At 54.1% G+C, this 19441-nt stretch overlaps 1 protein-coding gene across 15 annotated transcripts in view; it reads left to right on the top strand.

Moving 5' to 3' along the window:
* The first annotated feature begins 5444 nt into the window (after positions 1–5444).
* The window catches only part of Brsk2 (BR serine/threonine kinase 2), a 54543-nt gene continuing 40546 nt past the window's right edge, over positions 5445–19441 (top strand). For all 15 annotated transcript variants that reach the window (XR_004945910.1, XR_004945912.1, XM_036199410.1 and 12 more), the window contains exon 1: positions 5445–5906. Coding sequence is in view for 13 of the 15 variants with exons in the window: in XM_036199410.1 (XP_036055303.1) it covers positions 5813–5906 (94 nt within the window). In the remaining 2 variants the exon portion in view is untranslated. The remainder of the gene's footprint in view (positions 5907–19441) is intronic.

Consider the following 19441-nt stretch of genomic DNA (forward strand, 5'->3'; position numbering starts at 1 on the left):
GACAGAAGCACAAAGGTCTGTCAGGTGCAAATCTGTGATCACTCTGTGTACGATGCACTAGCCAGGCAAGTCTGTTGGTCATGGTCAGCACTGGTGTCTATCCAGAGGAGAAGGTGCTGGTTCTGTGATGGGGCCTTAGGGGAAGCCAGGGAACAGCATTCCTCCCATGGTCCTGGGTCTGGGCCCCAGCTTTGCGAAGGACCTAGGAGGGCTCAGGGTGTGTTTGGCATTCACCCTAACACTGGTGTATATGTTAGGGAAAGGCTCAGGGAGTAGAGGACTCAGAGTGAGAAGGGGAGAGATCAAATGGTGATTATGGGATCTACAGGGGCAGGGAACTCTGAATACAAGGAGGTACTGTGCAGATCCCAGGCTTCCCAGAGGGTCAGGGCTAAGGGGGACAAGGAGGGACAGTGGCCTCAACAATGAGCCAGTCCCTGGCCTTTACTCTCAAGATGTGGGTGGTAGGGCTGGACCTCAAAGGATGTGGGAGACCTTCAGCTGCTTTGCTGCTGCCATCATCCCTGAATGATGCCACTGAGGAAGTGAGGGACAATGACTATTGAGCAGAGGGTGGACAAGGGTGGAGAGGAAAATGCAAGCCCTAGAGAACTGCAGGGTCATTGATGCTCTCCCCCTGAGTATGCCCACAGCTGCCCTTTGAACGGGGGGGTCTTCTAAGACCAACATCCTTATAACCGCCTGGACCACAGTCTCTTTGCAGAGGCCCTGACCTGAGATGGAGGACTGTGAGTTTCTGCATGAGACCTCACTACTATACCCAACCATAAAAGGCTTGACATCCGAGGTGCACCTAGCCTCAGAGCTGCTGTGGGGCTACAGTCACAGCCCAACTGGGTTCCCACCCTGGACCTTGAGGAAGGGGTCAGGAAGGCAGGGCTCTGTGGCTTCTTCATGGAAGGAGTTGGAGGCCCAAGGATCACATTGCTGGGGTGAAATAGGATTCACATTCCTCTATGAATGAACAAACATGGGGCAGTACAATGCACACTCTGTAGCCATGACAACCATAGGCAGCTCCTTACCCTCCTGCATCACTTGGAAAATGGTCAGGTCAGGACCAAGAGAGGACCATGGTATTGGAGGTTCCTGAGAAAAGCGGGAAAACAACTCTTATTAAATGCAAATCTCATGAGAGACATCCACTTTGCAGAAAAGGAAGCCTGCCAGCTATTTGGGTATGGAGAATTGATACACAGGGTTACCTGGTATTGAAATTTTTTTTTCAAGAAATTGACTCAATGTGCTGAGATGTCAACTTTAATTATCAGTGTTCACCATGACTCTCATGCTCTTCCCTGGAAGCTGAGGAATGCTTTGGAGGCGTGTGAGGTGGGAGAAGCCTTGATGTGCATCTCTAAACTCTGAAAAGCAAACAGCAATAATAATACAAACTAAATTGAAACCATAAATAGTCGTATTACAAGCAAGAGCAGGCAGGATGAGAATGCTAGGCAGGGCACCACTCGTGGCTCAAAGTAGGTCTGTGGCTGGGACCTCACCTTTGCCTCAGAAGCCATCTCATTAAATGAGTCAATACAAGGACGGTTGAGCTAGAAATCCATGGTGGATAAAGGTACAGCTTACCGTTCTGTCTTCATTCAGCTGTTACTAGTAGACTGGGAAGACTCTATACAGAGAGTGTTTGCTCAAATTGCCTTGGACACAGTTTTGCTCTTCATCAATTCTTTGTGGCTTGCTTTAGAAGGAGTGGAGGGAAGAGAAAATAATGCATGCTCCTGGCAACTGTAGTACTTGCATTTACTGCATTTGCTTAATACTGCCACTGCAAACCTCCTTCCTCTCTCCTCCTTCCAGGGTGTGGGTGCATATTCTCAGCCTGCCCTCCACTCTGGTTGCCTTACTGTATGTACAAAACAGTAAGGAGCCAGGATGACGGCCCCTGGTGCTGTCTCCTAGGGAATGCATTCAGGGGTCTGGGCTGTTTCCCAGGAAATGGATTAATGCTCTAAACTGATCCAGGAGGCCTTGGAAACAATGTCTCCTTTCCTTACTCCCCATAATCCTGCATCTGGCTCCAGCTTCCCCAACCCTGGCGATGGGGCCCCCAGATGTCATACAACAATATCCCATGTGCCAGAAAGTAAAGGAGGAAAGGAACAAAAGCACCAATTTTAAAATGTAACTCTCTAGCCTGCTTTCAATTTTTTAAAGCGTGGGAAAATGCACACAGCACAGAGCATCTGTGGTCCTTTTCAGATGTATCCACATGCCAGTCTCTTATCCGAATTTGGAGTGCTGTACAACCTTTCCCAAGGCCAGTGCTGTGTTTTCTTAGCCTCATTTCCTTCTCAGACAAATGTGAATGGAATAATAGACAAGGCGGAGGAAAAAGTGAAGGTAAGTGGGGGTACACCTTCCCAATTGCACCTCACATGGGCCTGAAGCTTGGCTACCTACCATCCCTATGTCCCTCCCAAATGTATCAGCCCCCTCCCAAGTCCAAGCCCCACAGCTGAATTACTGTAAAAGCAGTCCCAAAGTAGTAGCTTTGGGACTTACACTCCTCGGTCTTGGGGTTATCTGCTCCCACATCTTTCTCTAGGTTAGCCCAGGCTAACTAGAAGCAGGCTTAGTCTGCAGGGGTTCTGAGCCTCTCCTAGCATCTTGGTCTCCCTCCTGGCTGCTCCCCTACATGCTGTTTATTCTCTCTCCCTGGGCAGGCAGAAACAGGCGTGGCAGTACGAATCTGTAATCCCAACATTTGGAAGGCTGAGAAGGAGGATCATGGCAAACTTGAACCCAGTCTGGGGTACATTGAGAGAGCCTGTCTCAAAACACAACCAAAAAAAGCAGGCAGAAATGGCAGAGGAATTTCACTTGGACCCTCAGGCTAAGAGCTCTGGGACCTGCCTGACACTAGATGGGGCAATGGGAAACCTTTTTTTTTTTTTTTTATGAGTATTACAGATTTTCTCTGACCTAATGGCCTACCCTACTAAAATTAGTTTGAAACATTAACTGGGTATTCCTAGATAAACGCCCTGCAGGTTCACAGGAATTCTTTTCATTTATTGCTGGAATCAATTTGCTGCTGACACTCTGTTAAGGATTTTCATTTCTAGGTCCTTGGAAGTAGTGGGCTCCACTTCCTTTCTTGACCTATCTTTATCTGGTGCTGGTCCTGGGTTATGTTAAATGATTATGGACATACTGCAGTGGGAGGTTAGTCTGCCAGAGAGGCCTCCTGGTTTGGACAAGGGCCCCCCAAGGGTCAACTTGCTCAATAGCCCTGGATCCCTCACAGCTCCTGTCCCTATGATACAACAGAAGAAGTGGGCCCCACTAGCCATGGCATCTACAGTCACAAGTGCCTCTTAGCTGACCATTACTTGGAATGTCCCAAGTCTCAGATCTGCTCACTGTCAAGTTTGTGTTTGTGATTTCACAAAGATGGGGATAGGGGATATGACATCTGTTATAAAGATGTAGAATTTAAGGATTTATGGAACAGGTATAGTTGGGACCTGGGCTCCAGGTGGTCCTGGCAGTAGAGAGTCACTGGGCTTCAAAGCTGTAGGTACTGCAGCAACACAGCTGCTCCTGGAGAGCACATCCAAGGGAAGAGGCTCTACACCTGACCCTGGAGAACTTGTTGATTGGTGTTGGCTAGATGGTACACACAAAAACGGGCAGCTAGAGGGTAGACTGCAGGCAGGGAGAAAGCAGTCTTGGAGATAAAAGTTTGGGGGACCAGATGAAGACAGCCACAGACCAAATGCTGCTAAGGCCACTGGAAAGGTGGGAACATAGACAGGGAGGCCAGGTGATGAGAGGGCCCAGAAGACAGGGACCTGACATCGCCTTTCCTTTCTTATGTGGATTATTGGCCCTCCTACTCACCTGCCCATGTTCTACTTCTACTGCTCACCTCTGGCCAAATCCTACTGAATACTCTACTCCAAGGTCCCAAATACTCTCAGGTGTTGCTGAAAAATCATCACTGCCCCTAGTGGTGCCAGTATCAGCCTGAGGCTCACCTTCTGTGATTGCCTGTGATTGCCAGTGCTGTTCATTCCAGAACAACACTTAGTACCCCGTGGCCCTAAATCTACCACTTCCAAAGATCAGGCCAGCTCTTTGGAGAGAAAGTTGTCCTGAGGGTTGGTTCTTTCTTACATTGGAAATATGAACAGGCCACAATGTCCTCACTCTCCATTGGTCTTCCTGGGTAATGCTGGGAAAAGTGGGCCCCGCTGTAAGTTCACACCGTGACACCTAGGATGGGCAAGGGCAAGCAGGTGGCTGAACGGGAAGGTGACATTTCATACCTTGTTGACCTGGAGCATGGCTGGCTAATGCAGCTTCCATTGAGGTGCACAGGAAGTATAACCCACATCTGTAAAGTTCTGAACCTGGCCCCCATCTCTCCTTCTCCACCACCTCCCACAGCACATCTTAAGGAAATACAAGGGTTTTGTGCAAGAAAAGGAGGGTCCCTGTAGGTCTGATTGCCTCCACTGCTGGCCTTAAGGCCATACACTTTTCAGAGGCTTCTCAGGAAACCATGAAACCCCTTGACTCATGGCTTATCTTAAATATAGAAAGGTCTGCAGCTAAGATCTTGGAGGCACCAGAGGGCCCTGCTGCAGAGTGCCTCTGCTAGAATTCGTGGATCCTAGTGTACTGGTGTCTACTGGCATACCACGAAAATGCTGTCCCTTTCTCACAGGAACAGAAACAGCCGGTGGAGAAAGACATCCAGGGCACTCTGGGTACTGCAGTGTACAGCTCTCTCGCTCCGCATGAAGCATTACGCCTCATATGCAGAACACTACCTGTGTTCAGAGCTCTAGCCTACACATAGCACCCACGCTGTATGCAGAACCCCAACCTAAAAGCAGCATCTCCACCCCGTCTGCAGAACCCGGCTCGCATGCAGTATCCTCGCCAGCACTTAACATCCCCACCCTGCAGGGAACACCTGTGCCTGGTAACCAGCACTCCAAACCGGCCTGCAGCACCCTACCATGGCACAACGGCCCAGTTTTATATACAAAACTCTCGTGAGGGGCGGAAAACTCCTCCCCAAACCCAGGGGTGCAGGAAGAAACCCCTAGACCCAAGGCGGCCACATGGACTTCTCCCGAGGCCTGTTGCCTGCACCGCCCCGGCATTCCTTTTAATGACAAGACCCCCAGCAGATAGAGCACGGTCCCAAGGTTCCCAGCCCTGGCGTGGCCTCCACTTCACCCCCACCCCACTAACACCCAAATCTCTCCTTTCCCGGCCCAGCGGCCCTGTGGGCTCTTGGAGACTGGCGGGGCGGTCCAGGCGGGCGGCGCTGATTGGGCCATGCCTCTGATTGACAGCTACAAGCACCACTTGTCACGGTAGCTGCGGCTGGTGGCGCTCGCTCGGGCTCGGCTCGGGCTCGGCGGCACTCGAAGCTGCTCGGCTGCTCGTCTGGGCTCGGCTGAGCGGCTCGGTTCGGTTGCTCGGCGGGGCTCGGCTGCACGGCCGCGGACGGGCGTGCGCTGGGGGGCGCGGGGCGCGGGGCGCGGGCCTCGGAGGTGGCGGCGGAAGCCTGGTGCCCCCGCCCTCCGGGTCCTCTCAGAGAGGCAGAGAGGTATCCCCGCGGTCCGGCCTCGCACGGGTGCGGCGGGCGCGGCGTGGGGGGCGGCGGGGGCGCAGAGCGGCGCGGCCCGCCCCGGGGCGCCGCGGGCCGGGTCAGCGCGGACGGCGCTCGGCAGACTCGGGCGCACGGCTGGCCGGCCCCTCCCTGCCCGCGCGCCCGGGCGCCCACTCGCCGGCGCGGGGCCCGGGAGCGATGACATCGACGGGGAAGGACGGCGGCGGGGCGCAGCACGCGCAGTATGTGGGGCCCTACCGGCTGGAGAAGACGCTGGGCAAGGGGCAGACAGGTGCGTGCGCGCCGGCGGCTGGGGGCGCGGGCGGGGCCGGGGTGGGGGGCGGGCGCGCGGCCGCGGGGCCGGTGAAACCGTGCTGACCGGCCGGGCGGGGCGGAGAGAGGCCGCAGAGCAGAGATGCTGCAGGCCCGGCCCGGCGGCCGCGAACAATGGGCGGCGGTGCGCCGTCGTCCGCCGCACTCCTGGGTCCCGTGGTGGAGCCCCGCAGCCCACCGGTTGCGGGCGGGCGGGCGCAGCCCAAGGACACGCGGCGCGGCCTGGGGCGCACGGCGACTGGGGCGGCATGAGCCGGGCCTGGCGGCTCCCGGCAATCCCGCTGCAGGTGCGCGGCCCGGGGCCCGCATTGTGCGCCCGAGCGAGCGCCGGGCCCATTGTGCCATGGGAGGAGGGGGACGAGCGGGCGCCCATCTGCCGTCTGCCACGCTAATAGGCATGCTGCCTGAGCAGCTGCGTCCCGGCCGCATGACCCCCCACCTCCAGGCAGCGGCCACCGCCCGGCAGGTCCCGGCCTGGCTTTCCTAGCCCGGACCTCCGGCTCGGATGGGGGGTTGGTGACAGCGCAGGAACCTTAGGAAAGCTGGACAGCGCCTTTTCCTGCACCCAGTCTCAAGCCTGAGCCTCTGCGACACTGGGCTTCCCTCGGGAGGTAGAGGGTGACAGTTCCTGGGCTTGGGCCATACATCCCTGCTTGACGGTTGGAACAGACGTGGGCCTACAGCAGAGACGAACCTCCTCAAGAGGCCTCACTGTCTTTCCCTGGGCAGGTTCCATCTCTGCACAGCTTTCCCCGTAGACCAGCAGAGAACCCGGCTACCTTGCATTTGACCAGCTTTCTGGGGCGGGCTGGGTTTATAGTCAGCCCCCTCATCTGGTCAGCCAGGCGCATTCACACAGTCTTCTTTGTGGGAGGCTGGGACTCAGCCATTTTCTTTCTTCTCCCAGGACTGGCCTATCTTCCGGCTGCCCAAAGGTCCGACTGGCACTGCCCACATCTCCTTTCCGTTTGGAAAAGTTCCCCAGAGCCAGTGCAGGCTGGGGCGTAGGACAGCAGGAGGGTGCAGTGTGGTTAGGGTGGGGGCTTAGGAGCCCTCTAGAAGCATCCCAGGGCTTCAGGGAGACAGTGGTAGAAGGTGATGTTTCGGAAGAAGGTGGGCCAGGCTGAGTTCCCTTGGAGGCTGTGATGTCACTGAGACAGAGGCACATGGGGTTTTTGAGCCTCAGAAGCACCATCTTCCCACCCTGGAGTCAACCCCTAAGCTAAGCAGTCAACACCAAGGCACTGAGCAAGGGGCTCGGGGCTGAGGGGAAGGCATAGGCAGCTGGTGTTCTATTGAGTTCCGGATATGCATGTTTCCTGGGATGAGCAACTGTAGTTTGTGAGGGAAGGGTCTGGAGCAGCAGAATGCAGGAGGCAGTGAAATAATCTAATTATTGTACCAATAAAACGTTATAAGAAGCCCTGGGCGTGTAAGTGATGACAGTGGTGAATGATGCATGGTGCCTTGTGGACTCTGTGGGTAGGGGCTGGACTCCCTGTCTTCTCTGTGGCATTACATGGTCGTATAGTTAATGACACCATGATCACCAGTGACGTAGAAGGACCCTGAGCAGCTTAGCTCCTGGGCCCTCTGGACACACCCTCTCTTGACTTCTGACCATCAGAGTGGAAATGTGCAGCCAAGGAGGCTGTTCATCATGTATGTCTTCCCTCTCTGCTTTTGAAAGGTCATCCTGGTGTATGTAGCTAGGTCCTGACTGTATTTTCTGGGCCTGACCACATAGCACTAGATGCCAGCAGAATTGCTGTATCTCAACCTTGTGTGTTACTCCTGGATCAGGCAGAGCCAGACTTCTTGCCAGGAAAAGTTGATGAGGAATGTAGACCAGACCTCTGCCCGCTGCTGCCCTGCTTACATGCTGATCTGAGGGCTTCTCCTGGCATGGCTACATGTCATGGGAATGCGTGTGCATGAGCGCACGAGCACACACACACACACACACACACACACACACACACACACACACACAGATGGCTCTCAGTTTCTACCCACCTGCTCGTTGTGTCTGTCTATCCACATATAAGCTGCTTCTTGGGGCTGTGGATGGGGATAGTCTGCTGGCAATGAACCTTGTGGAGCAGTGTAAGCCCATTACCTGTGGGAAGATGGACCTCAAGATGTTGCTTTCATGGAGTTAGATGGGGTAGAGGGTATGTGGCTTCTCTGTGCTTTCTGGAGCATCCAATATGTCCCTTGTGTGTGGGTGGCTTTGGCCTAGTGAGTTTCTGTATCACTTTTGCTGGTGTTTGGCCTCTGCATCTTGCTGCTGTGTCTGTGGTCATACAGTCATCTCTCTTCCTGTTAAACTACCCCTTGGAGGCCTTAAGTGTGTCCTTTGATGATTTATCCACCTGGGTCCAGGTGTTAAGTGACATTGGAGCACTTGGAAGCCTGGCCAACAGAGGCTGTTCTGGAGTTGGGGGCATACCAGGGCCAAGTGTTCCTGGGATGACATGGGTATCCACTGGCAAAGACTCTTCAGGACTTTTCCCTGAACTGAGATGCGTTTTTCCCCCAGTTCCCTCCAGACTTGGCCCCTGCAGAGAAGGGAGACAGTCCCTACCTTTGAAGTCACCCCTAGAGACTGAACTGGGAGGAGGAATGGGAGATGTTTCAAGTCTAGGTGGTATCAGGAACAGAGGGAGATTGCATAGGCTGGGTAGCCTCACTACTCTGCCTGCTAGAGGCAGAACAGGGCACCTTTCTGCCCATGCTGGAGCTCTGCCTTCATGGGCTCGTAGCCCAGGAGGGCCTGTAGGATCCTTTGTTAGGATTTCTATAACTGTGCTAAAACACCATAACCAAAATCAACTCAGGGAGTCCAAGGTTTATTTCTGCTTACACATCACAGTCCATTATAGAAGGGAGTTGTGGCAGGGACTTATGGCAAGGCAGGAATCTGGAGGCAGGAACTGAAGCAGAGGCCATGGGGGAGTGCTGCTTACTAGTTTGCTCCTCATGACTTGTACTGTCTGCTTTCTTGTACAACCCCAGGACTACCTACCCAAGAGTGGCATCACCCACAATGGAATGAGTGATATCATTTTAATCATTAATCAAGAAAGTGCCCCATAGGCTTGTCTATGGGTCAATCTGGTGGGGGAATTTTTTCCTCAATTGATCTTCTCTCTTCCCAAATCTAGTCTTGTCAGTGGATGTAAAAACTAGCCAGCACAGACCTACTATAGGAGGTGATGACAGGGCTCTCTACTCTGTGAGAAATGGTCAGTCAGGCCAAGAGAAGGGGATGAAGGAAGGGGATTTCCTCCAAGCTTACCTGACTGAGCTCACAGGTCAGTGGATGGTCTGCTAGGTTGAGAGACCTGAGATGTCCATTTCACACTGCTGAGTGGCCTTTAAGAGAGCTCTGATGACTGACAGGCTGCAGGGGAATCTTGGGGTAGAAGAAGCCGTGAGATAGGACAGGTGGGCCGAAGGGGAGATGGGTAGGAGAGACAGGTGTAGAGAATCAGGTGAGAAGGATGTAGCAGACCTGTAGGTGTCTCAGGACCAGGAATAGTGGTGTTTATGGGTGGAGGGCAATACAATGAACAGAAGCAGGAGTGAAGGTGGCTGCTGGGACCAGGTCACATTTTGAAAGCCAAGCAGGAGCAAGTGAGTGGCTGCTGTGTCAGGCCCTATAGATGGGCCAGGCTGGTGAGAGACTGAGGGGGAAGCTGTGTGGGGCCAAGTCCCAGAGCCCCTAAAGCTGGGTGGGAAAGGCCTGGTAGCTTTTGCAGCAGTGAAGGTGGGTGGCATGTCGTGTCTGGTGATCACCACTCACCAGGTTCTTCTGGCCCCTGCTGTGAGTCCCTCGTGGAATTACACTGCCTTCTTCCACATCTGGCTCTGGCCATCTGACCTAGTTGTATAGATGAGGATGCCATGGCTTCAGAGCTAGCACTCTGTTAGAGTTCTACTTATTGGGAACAGGGAATGATTTATCTCCTGCCCAGGGCCTTGTTCAGAGCTCAGATCAGGTGGCATGCAGGTCTGGGAGCTGCATGGGTCATGCAGCTGTCCTGCCTCGCTTCCCCTGCTCATCTCTTCTCTGCAGCTGAGCCTAGGCACTGCCAGCCCTCCTCCCACAGTTCATACTTGCTTAGGAGTTCCTATTCTCTCTGAGAGCTTTTTGCAGGCAGTGGGGCACAGAGGCCAGGGAAGAAGAGGAGGTGCGCTTGAAGGATAAGTGCTCTTGGTAGAGGTTGGGGAACCACAGAGGAACCATATTGTCCTGGCCCACTGAGGTGGCTCAGAGTGCATGTGTCCTGGTGCACATGGGTATCTGCCTTGTTACAGGCAGCGATGAAAACCAGAAAGGCCCTTTCCTGGACCCTGCCATGGGATAGGATATGCTTATACTGGAAAGGTACACTATGGGTGTTCAAGGTGTGCTATGTGCCTGCACAGATTCTTCCTTGGTGTGCTCATGGGCCTGACTTATATGGGCTTTGCCCAGGGCCTGGCTACATACCAGAGCCCTGGTATAATAGGCCTATGAAGAGTGGACTTCTAGAGTGGGCCATGTCTAGATCTCTGCCCTGCTATTGCCCGTGGGAGAACTGTGTCTAGAGGCAGAGGAGCAAGCTGTTCTATGTAGCTGTGCTGAAGTAGGTGCAGGCCTAGCCCTCACTGTGACTTGAAGCAGAATCAGCTCTTGCTGCCGCTCCCCAGGCTTTGTTTCTGACAGATCATCAGGCAGTCTCAGAGGCAAATGCCACTGTGGCCAGCCATAGCCACCACAGCAGTGGGTGGTGGGTGGGCTGAGGCTCTGGGGGCTCTAGGTCCCACCATATCCCTGACTGTGTGAGGTAGCCAAAGCCCATCCTTACTCTGAGAGTAGCCAGACATTGTCTATGTTACCAGTGTGTAGATTCCCCTTAACTTGCTGTGCACTGCTCTTCTCTGTGACTAGTCCCCTGAACAGTAGTGTGAGGCTGGTAAGGCCTGTATGCTACCTGTTAGCAGCACCAGCCAGACCCACTCCTGGACACAGACTGTCGAGTGTTTCCTGGTACCCTGACCATCTATCTGCCCTAGGTTCTTCCCTGGTATGTGTGGAGTGGGCCAGGGGAGAGCATATCACTTTAACCCCTTCCTACCTTAGTACTCTACTTCTATACCACACAATGGACAGCAGACCTTCCCCAGGACAGCCACCAGCTATCATTAAGGGTGGCTGAAGTCACTAGGAAGCCCCATTATCTGGGCTCTGGCAGAGTAGTGAGGACACCTTCACAGTGACCTAGTTGGTTATTTCTTTCAGAGAGTCCCTGGGGTAGGTTAACACCAAGTTGTACAGGCTGTCCTTTGTGGGCCAGGCCTGGGAGTCTCATGGTCACTTGGAACTTAGTGGAGGCGATTCTGTGCTGCTGAATCTGAAGGCTGTATGCTGGCTACTAACTGTAGCAGAAGGGCTTTAGGCCTTAGACCTCATTTACAAATGGGTTTGGGGGTGGGGTTTCCTTGGGACTTTTTTGGGGCTCCAAAGATGGATACAGTGTCTGGTAAGAGCAAGTAAGGATGCCTGTCTTGGCCCTTCTTGGGGATACTGTGGGAGATGAGGGTCTCTTTGGGCTCCTCTGTTTGAAGGGGTCACTTGTTTGCCCTATACTCTGTAGGAAGTTCATGAGTGGTCTTCCTTGGTTAGAAGTAAGACCTGAGCTCACCTGCTTAGTAGCTAATATATGCCCAGCGACCCAGGTTCCAGCCTGACGTGGTCAAGCTGCCCACAGGCCTCTGTAAGTTCTTGCCCAGAGATGCTGGGCTGCCCAGCGTTCTGAACAGGATGGAGGCTGGGCTTTGGCTTAGGCTTCAGGGACAAAGCAGGGATTGTGCCAGAGTGGCCACCACTCAGGGCCCAGCCTGCTTGGTCCAGGCCTTGTTCTGTTGTCTCTGAAGGGCCAGTGTTCTGGATCCCAGCAGCTGGGAGCCAGCCCCGCCTGCTGGACAGTATCCTGAAAGTCCATCTGTTTGATAAGAAACCTCCCCTTTTTTGAGGGTAGATTCTGGCATGCTGGTCACAGGCTGGGTCTAGGGTCTTGCCCCCAGGCCTAGAGTTTGACATCATCTTCTTGGCTGACTGGTCAGTCCATGTAGAGTGGGATAGTGTTTTCACTTCCTAATTATGTGGGAGGACATAACCACTTTCTCTGGGTAGCCACAGCATCCTTGTGAATCTGACCAGGGTCGAATGGATAATTTGGGGCCCTTGTGGTTTGGGGATGGCTAGAACAGAGCACAGAGCTGGTCTTGGAGCTGTTGGGAGTCCAGGGTTCATTTGGAGGGTCTCTGGCACAGAAATTCCTTGGCCTTCTTGGGGATAGAAGTGCCTTGGTTGCATTCATCCTGCTGCTGCCCAGTCTGGGTCCTGGAGAGCAGGGTTGGCCTTCATGGCAGAGGCGTGAAGGCAGCTTGGACAGCCGCCTAAGGGCTAGTGACGCAGGTGGGGGCGGCTACACGTCAGCTGAGGCTCAGAGCTGTGGGCGGTTTACGCAGGGAGGCAAATGAATGTGGCTGTTGAGGGACGGCTGGGCCTGGGAGCCCCAGTTACCCCAGCCGTCTACTTGCAAGGGTGAAAGTATCAGGATAGGAATTGGGGTGGCAGTGCCTGGTGGGCCCTCAGTGCTCAGGGAGTGGGGCTGTTGGGTTGAGTCACATGGCTGTGGGTACTTGAGAACCTGTTCCAAGAGCCCATGGCCAGGGTGAAGCAACTTGATAGGATTACTGCCACATGGACTGGCTTGTAACAAGCTCTCCTGGGCCCCTGGATACTGGTTTTCTCAGCACATGGCCTCTACCCTCAACAGAGTTCTCTCGTCCTGACCACAAATCCTTGCCCGGGATATTGGCCAGAGTGGCCACTTTGAGGGTTATTGGTGCTGGGGCTGGGGAGGTTGTCCTGAGATGGAGTTCTTCATGCTCTGGGCCTGGAGCTCATTGGACAGGTAAGGGTTTGTTCAGCTTCCTCTTGTGTGGCCAGGTGAAGCCTCTTCCTCAGGTAAAGAGCTGCAAGCTCCCCCTTAATCTGACTCTCACACACAGCCTCTGGCTTGATTGGTGTGATCAGTGGGCCCTTCAGAAGTGAACAGGCCTGGCAAAGCCTAGGTACTAACAGTATATATACACAGTCAGTGTGACCTGAATACCAGGATGCCAACCCTTCTCGTTTTAGACCATGTTGAGGGCACAGAATTTCGCTGGCTTTTGGGAGTGACAATGACCTCTTATCCTAGCTGTTTCTGGATTTCATATACACTATCATCAAGTCAGAGTTCTAGTCTTTGGAGTTACATTGTGCCATCTTCCTTCAGGGATGATGGGGCTGCAGGCACGATCCGGTTTATCTGACCCCCACCAAAAGCAAGTCCATCCCACTAGAAGCTGGGCAAGCCCCATCCCATGCTGCAGCAAGTAGTGTTTGCAGCTGTCTGGAGGCCCTGGGGTCATTCCTGTCCTATGGCAGTTTGTGTACCATGTCTCTGGGCAGGTCTATCCCTAGGGCTTAGTTGAGAGACCAGACTACAAGAGGGAATTCCTTCTTCTATGCCTCTGTCTATATAGCAGTAAGTGTGTAACAATGAGATGATGCCAGGGAAACCTTCTTACATGGGCTGAGTAGTTCCGTGCCTCCCACTAGGCCCAGTGACAACCTTGGGGTCAGCGATGTGCAGGCTAAAGGACTTGGGACATGGGGAGAAACAAGATAGATGGGCCTTTCTGCTTGCTCACCCCTTCCACTGAGGAGATTTTCCTGGAGCCCTTGTTGGTGTAGCAGCAGGTAGGGAGAGGTGATGGGATTATGGTCACCTCTGCCTAGCCAAGGAGAGCTGGACAGGCCCAGCCTCTTGAGGCTCAGAATGGCACTTCTGCTACCTTCACAGGCTATGGATAGTGAGTGAGTGGGCTGATTGTGTCTCTTGTCATGTGCCCATGGAGTCTCAAGCAAATCCCTGGATTCCTACTGGTTGGGCACATCTCGCTCCAAACCTGCCTCCAGCATGGTGGGCATGGGGGAAAGGGGATTTAGGGCAGCAAGCCATCTGTGGGTCTCTAGCTTACAGGGTGTCCTCCCAGACTCAGCCCTCTGGGATTTCTGTGGATTGGGGCTGTTATGGAAACTGTGTGTCCTGTGCTGGATTTGTCCTGGGCTGTGGCATTTCCATGTAGGATATAGAGGGGTCTCTAAAACACAGTATACCCCTTTCTGACTTCCCAGCTACAGTCCCCAGCAGTGTGCACCCCAGCAGTTTTGCTTCGACCCTATTTATTTGGAAACAAATCCTGTCTGGTAATGTTCCGGTGTGTATATCAGAAAGAGATTGAGAGGATCACAGAGCTGCCACCACCCCAGAAGTAATTCTGGCTTCTAAAGCAGCAGAAGCTGGTCCAGCCCTAGAAAGTAAAGAACTTTCCTGGGCCTGAACCTCTTCCACTGGCCACCTGCATCTACTGATCTGTTGCTCCAGAAAGCCTGGGTGGGGTGGGCCTCTCAAGGGAGAGTAGAAGAGTAGCCGCTTACTGAGCATTGGGATTGCCCTAGACCCTACATCTGTCCTGAGCCTTTTAGCAGATGAGGGCAGAGGTGTAGGTAGAAGGATGACATCCTAGCTCAGGCCAGGTCTCTCAGATTCCTGTGTGATTGGATGTCAGAGTTGCTGTTCATATATGCCAGGCAGGGCAGCAGTGCCCCTCACTGCCCACTGGCTCCTGATACAGCTTCCATCTCCAGGGAGGAGGGCTTCCATCCAGTGAGAGTGCAGTTCCGTGAGCACCACTAGGAATGCTACATTTCCGATGGGTGGACAGTGGGCGCAGTAGGCATGGAGCTGGGGTCAGCAAACCAGCCTGCCCAGGCCTCTTGCTCCAGGCCCCATATCCTAGCACCTTTCTTCACGGAGCTCTTGTGCAAACACACTGACTTATGGCCTCTGTGTGGTCTCAGGAGGCTGTGCCAGAAGCCGGGAGGGCAGTGGGCAGCGACAAGAATAGTCGTATTGCCTGACATCTAGCAGAGGCTGGGAAACTGGCATGGGCATCCCTGGAGAATGTGTATTTTCATTGGCATTGGAGCTGCTGTTGTAGCAGGCTAAGCTTAGTGCCTGTGAGTTGGGGTTCACATCTAGAACGCAGGTATCTTGGGTATACAAACAACTGTGGTAATTTAGAAGAGTACACCTTTCCTCAACCTGCTAGTCCATGTGTATGGGAGGTGTCAAGGGCTCAGGAATCCATGTAACGATTATCCTTTACCTGAGCAGCCCCAGGACCCCTGCCTACCCTGTACTGAGAGAGCCCTTGGCTGCTGGGTGCCAGCACCTAGTGACCCTTGCCCACCCTAATTTGGAGAGAAAGCTTTTGGCAAGCCCAAGTGGTGCAGAGGCCTCAAGTCCCTGGGTCCTTCTGGGGGGGATAGAATTGGGCCTCCTCCTGCTCTACTGTGGAGCTCCTGTTCTAAGTCTGGCCTTTGCTCCTGGCTAGCTGGGAGCTGTCCATCAGGACTGTGCTGAAGTCCCCCACTTCTGTCAGGTGGGCTTGGGAGAAGGATGCTTCTGATAGCTGCTGGTCTTCAGTCCCCAGCTTTGGGTGTGCCGAGCTATGTGAGGGACTCAGAGGTCTTTGGTGAATTTCCAGATGTGTCTCCCAGCTGTGGCTTTGGGTTTTGTGATGGCCTTGGGTCGCTGTTGGGACATGGATCTGGCTATGGACCCGTGGAAATTTATGTATATTGGGCCTCATACTGCCAGCCCTGGCCTGGCCTGTGTGCTCAAGGGTGTTAGGGTCAGGCCTCCAACTGCCTCTGGAGGAGAACACTTCTCATTGGTACAGACTCTGACATCGACTTCTTGGTGATAGATCCTCCCAGGAGTGGCTCTGACTGCAGGAGGATGAGGACATAGCCTTTCACATGAGTGTCTTGGGGTTGGGGGTAGGTCCACCATTGGTGCAGCCTCTCCCCTGCCCCCACTCCTGGGTGTCCCTTGTTTCATAGTTCTAAGGGCGGGTGGCATGCAGGAATGTGATGGCCTTGGGTAGCTGTTGGGGCATGAAGTGAGGAGAGACTGACTATAGGCCAGGCCAGTTCCTGCACCCTACCCCTGGGAGGGGAGGAGCATGGAGGTGAGAGGTTGCTGGTGCTCACTTCTGGCTGCTCCAACCCGGGCCCTTCATTTTCTCAGGGCCAGCCCTGCTGGTTCCTCACACCACAGTATCCATCTTTCCCACACTCCCCTCAGGCTAACTGGGAGATGGGAATGCCTGGAAACAGGTGGCATTTGCAATGAGAGACCTTGGGGTCTCAGGAGGGGCTGCTGGGCCAAAAAGATTCCTGAAGGACCAGCCACTGGGGTGTCTATAAAGAAGCGGACTCATCTCAGATTGGAAGATTGGGGGTGCCAAACCCCAAATCTCAGAGGACTTACAACTAGTCATTAGTTACAGGCAGTATACAGTAAATGGCACAGGGTGACAGGGTAGGCAGAGCTGTGTCCAGTGAAAGGGCTCACAAGCCCACTGTTCTGTCCCGTCCTTGGAAGGACACATTGAGGGCCATCCCAAAATGCGAGTTGGAACACTACCCAGTGACATCAGGACCCGGTGTCTGTGGGGGAAGAAGTCATGCTTTAGGCTTGGCATAGGCACCCAGTCGTTCTATTGACCCCCAGAGCTTGGCTTACTGCCCTCGACACACAGATGCCGGCAGGAGTGGGTTTGCAGAAGTCCCCTTGCCCCAACCCCTCTCCTGTGTCACACTGCTTTTTTCCTGATACACACACCTTTGGGGCCTCTGCACTGCCTGTGTGAACCCTAGCATCATCTGGAGGAGAGGGACACAGAGCCTCAGGTCACCTTGGGGTCAATAGCATTTGTTCTCAGGCCCAAGAAGGCAGGGATGATGGCTATCACCCCTGGCTCCATTGCTTTTGGTTCATAGGCCACTGTGGGGACCTCTGCCTTGGATCTTTTGTTGTGATCCTGGATGACAGTCCCACCAGGGAGAATTCTTGTGGGTCCTGAGCTAACAGGTACCACTCTCCATAGTCCAGCACTCCTGGTGGGGCATGTGCCAGTCTGATGCTCTGGAAGCTGGTCTCTTGCTGGTAGATACCTGCTGGGTTGGGGGGGCATCTCCACAAGTAGTTGCCAGCCTCCAGGCTTTCTTGCTGCCAAGGCTGGGTCTGGCAGCCCAGTGTTCTTTGACCCACTCTCTAGATGGAAGCTTCCAGAGCCGGTGCTCTTCCCCAGCCCTCCAGAAGCACCTGCATTCCCTACATCATTTTCCTCCAGGCTTCAGCTACTCTGGGATGCTTGCCAGGGTCAGATGGTTTGCCTCCTGACCTCCAGAACTCCAAGGCCTTCAGGGCTATGGGACCTGAGGTGCCGTGGTCAGCTCCTTCTAGCAGGCCTCACTTCTCTATGCCCACCCCTCTCTGTCTGCCTTCCCAGCTCTGCTCCCAACCACAATGCCGTACTCTTCCTGATCCTTCCTCCTCTGTCACAGCCTCTCCTCAGGGCTCCCTTTCAGAGCTGTGGACTTCAGAGTGGGTGTATGAGGACAGAGCCAGCCAGATGGCCCTGCCTAGTGCCCGGGAGGTAGACATGGGAATAGAGACCCCACTGCACAGAATCAGTCCTGACTTCAAGTTCTGGCATCCACTGGGGACTGGGATGAGGACAGGCAGATCTCTTGGGACAAGGCAGCCACCAGTCTGAATGACAGCCTGGAGAGGAAGAGGTGGCTGAGGCAGACATAATGCTGGGTTTCTTGGTTGGACACTAGCTCAGTGATACTTGGGGACAGATGCTGCTGTTTGGAAGCACCAGAGTGTGGGCCGGCAAGCTCTGCCTCTCTCCTCTCCCCGTCCTTCCTGCCCGCTGCCCACTAAGCAGATTCTATTATTACCTTACTGCAGATTACTGGCCTCCTGCTTGAGGATGGACAGGCAGGCATTGCTGCGGGGGTGGGGCCAGGGTTTCTATCTCTGACAGCAGGTGACTGCAGGGCTCAGCGTGACTTCCCTCCCTGACTGTGGCCTCCCATTGGCATTGTAGGCCAGGCATGGGTCCATCTGTCTGTGTCTCTGATAATCTGGGCAGCGTATCCCCCTGGTGGGGGGAGGGGTCCCTGAACTGTGTATGTTCCTCCAGGGAGGCTGCTTCCCTGGACATGAGGGTAGTACTGGTCAGGCTGCCTCCCTTTCCTTGGCTATAAGGACATATAGACAACAGCTGGACTCCCCAGCTTTCTCCTAGTTCATAGATTCTTAGTTTACTGCTCTGTGGATTCTTACAACAGGGCTAGTACAGGGCAGGCATGGGGGGAACACTGGCTAAGTGACATGGAGATAGAAGCAGGTGAGTCCCATCTGTATAGAGACAGTAGATTTGCCCATGCTGGCCTGTTGGTGCTCATAGCTGCCAATAGTAACAGGGCAGAAGTTTCCCTGTAAAGATTAAGAATGGAGGGTTTTTTCTGCCTTTGAATTCCTCAAGGCATTACTAGGGTTCTGCTGATGAAAAGGTCCAGGGTGAGCTGCCAGGGCCTCACATGCCTGTGGAGGATGCTGCTAAGGACCACTGATGGGTGGTTGTGAAGGAGCTAGTGGGATCGGGACGTCTCTGGGTTTTGCAAGTTGTCCTTAGAACTAGCTGGGTTTCTGGGAGAACATTTGGGTGGCCTATCCCTGGGCTGTCAGAGGGCCTGAGTGATGAGAAGCCTACAGGATGCTCAGATGGGGAGGCCTGGAGCCTTCTGCTTTGGGATGGGGTCAGGCCTATGTCAGAGTCTGTATCCTGAGTGTGTGTGTGTGTGTGTGTGTGTGTGTGTGTCCCCTGTGTGTCCTGTGATTTGCAGTCTTGTGTACCTATGTACATGTAGGCCTATGAAAGGTATGTGTGTGTTTGTATGTGTGTGTGTATCTGTGTGTGTGTATCTGTGTGTGTGTGTCTGTATGTGCGTGCGTGTGCGCACGCGTATGTATAGAGCTGGTTTGTCTGTGAAGGTCTGAACTCTCACATCTGCCTGTGTGTGGGATGACAGTCAGAGAATCCCTGGGGCTTCCCAAGGAAGGCATCCCCAACCTCATCACCATGGCAACCCCATTACCCATCCCTTGGGCCTGAAGGGGTGGGGCCTGGCAGGTGCAAAGCAGGAGATAGCAGCTACAGGACTACTCAGAGCTCTGCCAACACATGGGAGCATGGGAATGGAGGTCTGTCTGGACTCCCACAGTCAGGCCTGCAGTCTATAGTGGCTCCTTCCAGGCCCGTCCCTTCCCAGAGCATTACACACTGCCCAACACTGTAATCCTGACATCTCTGCCCTGCCCTGCATGTCTCTCAGAAGCTAGACAGCTGCTGGTTAGAGCTCTGCCATCAGCTGTTTCTCCTTTGCTACATCATGGTATACATGCAGAAGGTGGTGGGAGTCTGTCCCTACCCTCATGGGGGCCATGGGAGTTCCTAGTGTTG

Source organism: Onychomys torridus, chromosome 1 (genome assembly GCF_903995425.1).
Source record: "Onychomys torridus chromosome 1, mOncTor1.1, whole genome shotgun sequence".
NCBI lineage: Eukaryota > Metazoa > Chordata > Mammalia > Rodentia > Cricetidae > Onychomys > Onychomys torridus.